The sequence below is a fragment of the Gigantopelta aegis genome, chromosome 3 (genome assembly GCF_016097555.1).
Source record: "Gigantopelta aegis isolate Gae_Host chromosome 3, Gae_host_genome, whole genome shotgun sequence".
In the NCBI taxonomy this organism is placed as follows: Eukaryota; Metazoa; Mollusca; class Gastropoda; order Neomphalida; family Peltospiridae; genus Gigantopelta; species Gigantopelta aegis.
Genome location: NC_054701.1, coordinates 13,247,261 through 13,252,036, shown reverse-complemented (window position 1 = coordinate 13,252,036; position 4,776 = coordinate 13,247,261). Strand labels below are relative to the sequence as shown.

Here is a 4,776-nt window from a genome sequence, read left to right as displayed (position 1 = left end):
ATTTGTTTCACAACCAACACATTCACATTTATTGCCAATCAGAGGACTTGTGGTGTTAATTACTCTATCAAAAGTTCGGTGTAACTCCAACTTTGACCCAGCCGGAATTTATTTGGTTTAGTACTACCTACAGCGATCACATTTAGACAATCGTAGATTTAAATATATTGCGATCACATTTTGACAATGATTGTATTAATATTAAAATAATCTATATGACGATCAAAATAGTCGATGTTAGTATTACATATTAAAATAATATGTACTTGAACCACATTTAAACAGACATTGTGAAGTATTAAAACAATCTACGGATTGCATGAACAACAAATTATAGTAATTTTGTATTAAATCTGCAAATAGGTTGTATGCAATCACATTTAGACAATGGTAGTATTATATATTAAACCACTCTGCATGAGTGTTATATTACTTATAAAAGTATATATAAACTAAATGAATATAGCTTATCAGGATAAACACCGCATAAATAATTGAACCAGTAATTAACTTTGTCACCTAGTCACCAGATGTCTGCCTGTGTTAGATCCGCTTTTTAGGCAGGTATAAAATACCGATTGGTTACCTTGATGCAACAAAGGCACGAAGATCAAAAAAGGTAATTTATTCCTGCTAGTTCATGATGTTATGAAATTGTATTTTTGATGCATAGTTTAATGAGAAATAGTAGATATGCGTACATGTAAATCACCTTTCATTTTTCTATTAACCACCCCCACCCCCACCCCCACCCCCACCCCCCCCTCTCTCTCTCTCTCTCTCTCTCTCTCTCTCTCTCTCTCTCTCTCTCTCTCTCTCTCTCTCTCTCTCTCTCTCTCTCTCTCTCTCTCTCTCTCTCTCTCTCTCTCTCTCTCTGGGGATGGTGGAATTATTTCAGTGGTAGAACGTTGTAGGTTGATTGCTCTTAATGCGAATAACGGATTCAGGATTTCACCAAATCAGTGCCCCATGACTGGTAAATTAAAGTTCTTAAAAGGACATTTATGATTTTGCTGCAATGTAAGATATTTCCGACTAATAAAGTATTTCTACGATTAAACTTACATATTAAATATATTTTCTTGTTTAGAATATCAGTGTTTGTATATTCAATGTGTTTCTGGTCGTCTTAATATTTGTAAGAACTGGATTTCGTCTTCAAATAATTTCGTACGTACAATAAAAATATATTTTAGGAAATAAAATGAAATTTAAACTAGTACAAATATGAGAACAATCAGAATCACGTTTAATATACAGCCACTAATATTTTATGCAGAAAAATATATTTGATATGTAATTACAATCGTTAAAAGTCTCTGATAGTCAATAACATCTTTAAAAATGTAGCAAACTCGGGAATGTCCCTTTAACAGAAATAATCATATGTTAGATACCAAACGATCGTAGTTTTAAATATTCTTTTTCTTTCTTTGTTTTTCTTATTGTATATTATTGTTACTTTCAACATACGGAGACGAATTTATGAATTCTATAGCTCGAGTAGTTTTAAGAAAAACAGGCTTCATAAATTCGGACCACGGTGTTTAGATTTTTAAAATTGTTCAGTTTAAAATATTAGTCTTCTAACACAGTGACCTTAATTATGCCAAAATAAAAGCAATAATACTTCCATATGGATGTTATTAGTCTATTAGATGATCAAATAGTTGTAAACAAACTTAATTATTCCTGATTTATTGTTGGGGTTTTTTGTTGGTTTTTTATTTGTGGGGTGGGAGTTTTAATATTTCTGTATACCAAACGGGACATTTATAAAAAATGCTAAGGCCCAGGTTATTTTAATCTCTTCTATTGCATTGTTTGTCAATACCGGCCTCAGTGGTGTCGTGGTTAAGCCATCGGACATAACGCTGGTAGGTACTGGCTTCGCAGCCTGGTATCGACTCCCACCCATAGCGAGTTTTAAACGACTCAATGGGTAGGTATACGACCACTACACCCTCTCCTCTCTCACTAACTAACAACTAACCCACTGTCCTGGACAGACTGCCCAGGTAGCTGAGGTATGTGTGCCCAGGACAGCGTGATTGAACCTCAATTGGATATAAGCACCAAAAATGTTGCAATGAATTTTTTGTCAATACGAGTTTTTCCTCGATAGAATTTACTAGTCATGTGACGTGACACTGATTAGGCAAATCCCGAATCCATTATTCGCATTAAGGGCAATCAACCTATGATGTTCTACCACTGAAATAATATATACAATGTACATCTTCATATATATATGCTACTTGTTTATGAATGTTTGTTGTTTTGTTTTTTTGTCAGATGAGGCTCATACTGGTTGCTGTTCTGTTGGTGTTGGTTGTCCTACCTGATGCGGATGCCTGGTGGCTAAATCGCAAAATCAAGAACTGGGTCTCGGGTAAAAAGGAAAAAGTAAAAAATTGGTGGAAGAATTTTAAGCAAGGAGGTACGTTAATGTGTCCGTAACAATGTGATTGTGTGTGAATGTAAATGTACGTGTTTTACTGGTAAAGGGGCGGGACGTAGTCCAGTGGTAAAGTACTCGCCTGAGGCGCAGTCGGTCTACGATCGATTCCCGTCGGTGGGCCCATTGGGCTATTTCCTGTTCCAGCCAGTGAACCACGACTGGTATATCAAAGGCAGTGGTATGGGCTATCCTGTCTGTGAGTGCATATAAAAAAAATCCCTTGATACTAATGTCACAATTTAGTGGGTTTCTTCTTTAAGACTATATGTCAGAATTACCAAATGATTGACATCAAATAGCCGATGTTAAATAAATCAATGTGCTCTAGTGGTGTCGTTAACCAAACGAAATTTTGACTGGTAAAAGTATGGTATCATACGAAGCTATGTTAGACAGTTAAGCAGTTTAAATGGTGGTCTTGGTGTTGAAATCACTTCGTAAAACGGGGGGCCTGGGACGTAATTAGCTGGGGGGGGGGGGGGAGTGGTGGGTGGTAAGTATCTTCGGCAAATGTCGGCTATAATCGGGTATGGTCGGATGGGCTTTGGAAAAATATCTAAGATGGGATAATTTAACAATTTGCTTGTCTCAGCCAATGCCCTACGACTAATTAATCACAGACTGTGCTACGCCTTCCTGTCTAAGAGCTAATGCATAATAGTTATAAAAGACCCTTTGCTGTTTTTATTTATTTATTTTTATTTTGTATAGCGGAAGAGACTTGGAAAAATGTAGCGGGTTTCTTCTGACTACGTGTCCGAATTATTTAATGTTTGACACCTAGTAGACAATGAGTAATTAATCAATGTAGAGTCGTTAAATTAGACAGGGGCGCTCGCCTGATGAGCGGTCGGGCTAGGATCGATCTCCGTTGGTGGGCCCATTGGGCTATATCTCAGTCTAGCCAGTGCACCACGACTAGTATATCAAAGGCTGTTGTATGTGCTATCCTGTCTGTGGGATGGTGCATATAAAAGATCACTTTCTACTAATGAAAAAATGTAGCGGATTTTCTCTATAAGACTATATGTCAGAATTAACAAATGTTTGATATCCAATAGCCAATGATTAATACATCAATGTGTTCTAGTGGTGTTGTTAAACAAAACAAACTTTAACTTTAAATTTGACGGTTTGTGTATGTAATATTCTTATTTTTCTTACTCTCCTCCTGTCTTGAACGAAGGAAATGGCTCATGCCAGAACTTGCGCCCACGACATGCGTGCACTACAACACCTTGCTCTGAAAGTGCAGGTTAAATTATTTCCAATCCAGTCCAATGTGATTGAGTCGTTAAAACAATGTTTAACTTTTAAACAAGACAAACTCCATACTGTTCTGTCGTTGCAGTGAAGTCCGGCCGAGACGTTGAAGAAGTTGATCTGGATCAGGACGGGATGCTGGATTTCGAGGAACTGGAACACGTCATGGGGACACGTGACGCGCAGGAATTCTTCTCTATGATGGACTTAGACGGTACGATTTAAGTGTAACTCAGGGCGTAGTGTGGTTTCGATCTGGAGAGGGTGAGGGGTCGAATTTCAATCGTGTAACCATTTTGTCTGCATTTCTCCTGAACACCTATAGATAATAGCTGTAAAGATTGTTTTTGACTCAGCGGAGAGGGGTGGGGTAGGGTGTCGCCCGGACGCCCAAAACCCCTGGGAATCCATCTTATACAGTGATATGACTTCCGTTTGTTTTAATAATTTATTATAATATATAAGTTTAATTATACTCAATTCAATTCAGTTCTGTTCTATTCTGTTCTGTTCTGTTCTGTTCTCTGCTGTTCTTATTCTATTCTATTCTATTCTGTTATTTTCATTCGACGTCAAATAACCGTAATTAAACATTCTATTCTATTCTATTCTATTCTATTCTATTCTATTCTATTTATTGTTGTTATTTCAGACGATGATGATATGACTCTGGAGGAATTTACTAGAAGCATTGACAATGACGATTTTGAAATTTAGATTAAAAGCTCGTTAACTTGGCAGGAGCAGATTTGTTCGTAACTTGTTTATATATACATGTATTTAACTCTCTATGTAGTACAACAAAACAATATACAGATCCATTATGCATATTTTTAAATCTATATGTACTGCAATAAAACAATATAAGGATTCATTATTTTTATTTTAAAAACAATACACATGTAGATTCATTATTTATATTTCTGAATCTATATGTACTGCAATAAAACAACATACTGATTCATTATTTGTGTTTTTTAATCACAATAATGCACTACAATAAAACAATATACAAATTTATGTTTTATTATTTATAGTTCTGACTCTATATG

The 4,776-nt window shown here is 36.0% G+C and overlaps 1 protein-coding gene across 1 annotated transcript; it reads left to right on the top strand.

Annotated features, from left to right (window-relative positions):
* The first annotated feature begins 483 nt into the window (after positions 1-483).
* Positions 484-4,475, top strand: LOC121369481. The gene is made up of 4 exons (XM_041494587.1): positions 484-619; positions 2,296-2,440; positions 3,813-3,938; positions 4,377-4,475. The coding sequence occupies exons 2-4, from the start codon at positions 2,296-2,298 to the stop codon at positions 4,439-4,441; spliced, it is 336 nt and encodes a 111-aa protein (XP_041350521.1). The 5' UTR covers positions 484-619; the 3' UTR covers positions 4,442-4,475.
* The last annotated feature ends 301 nt before the right edge of the window (positions 4,476-4,776 follow it).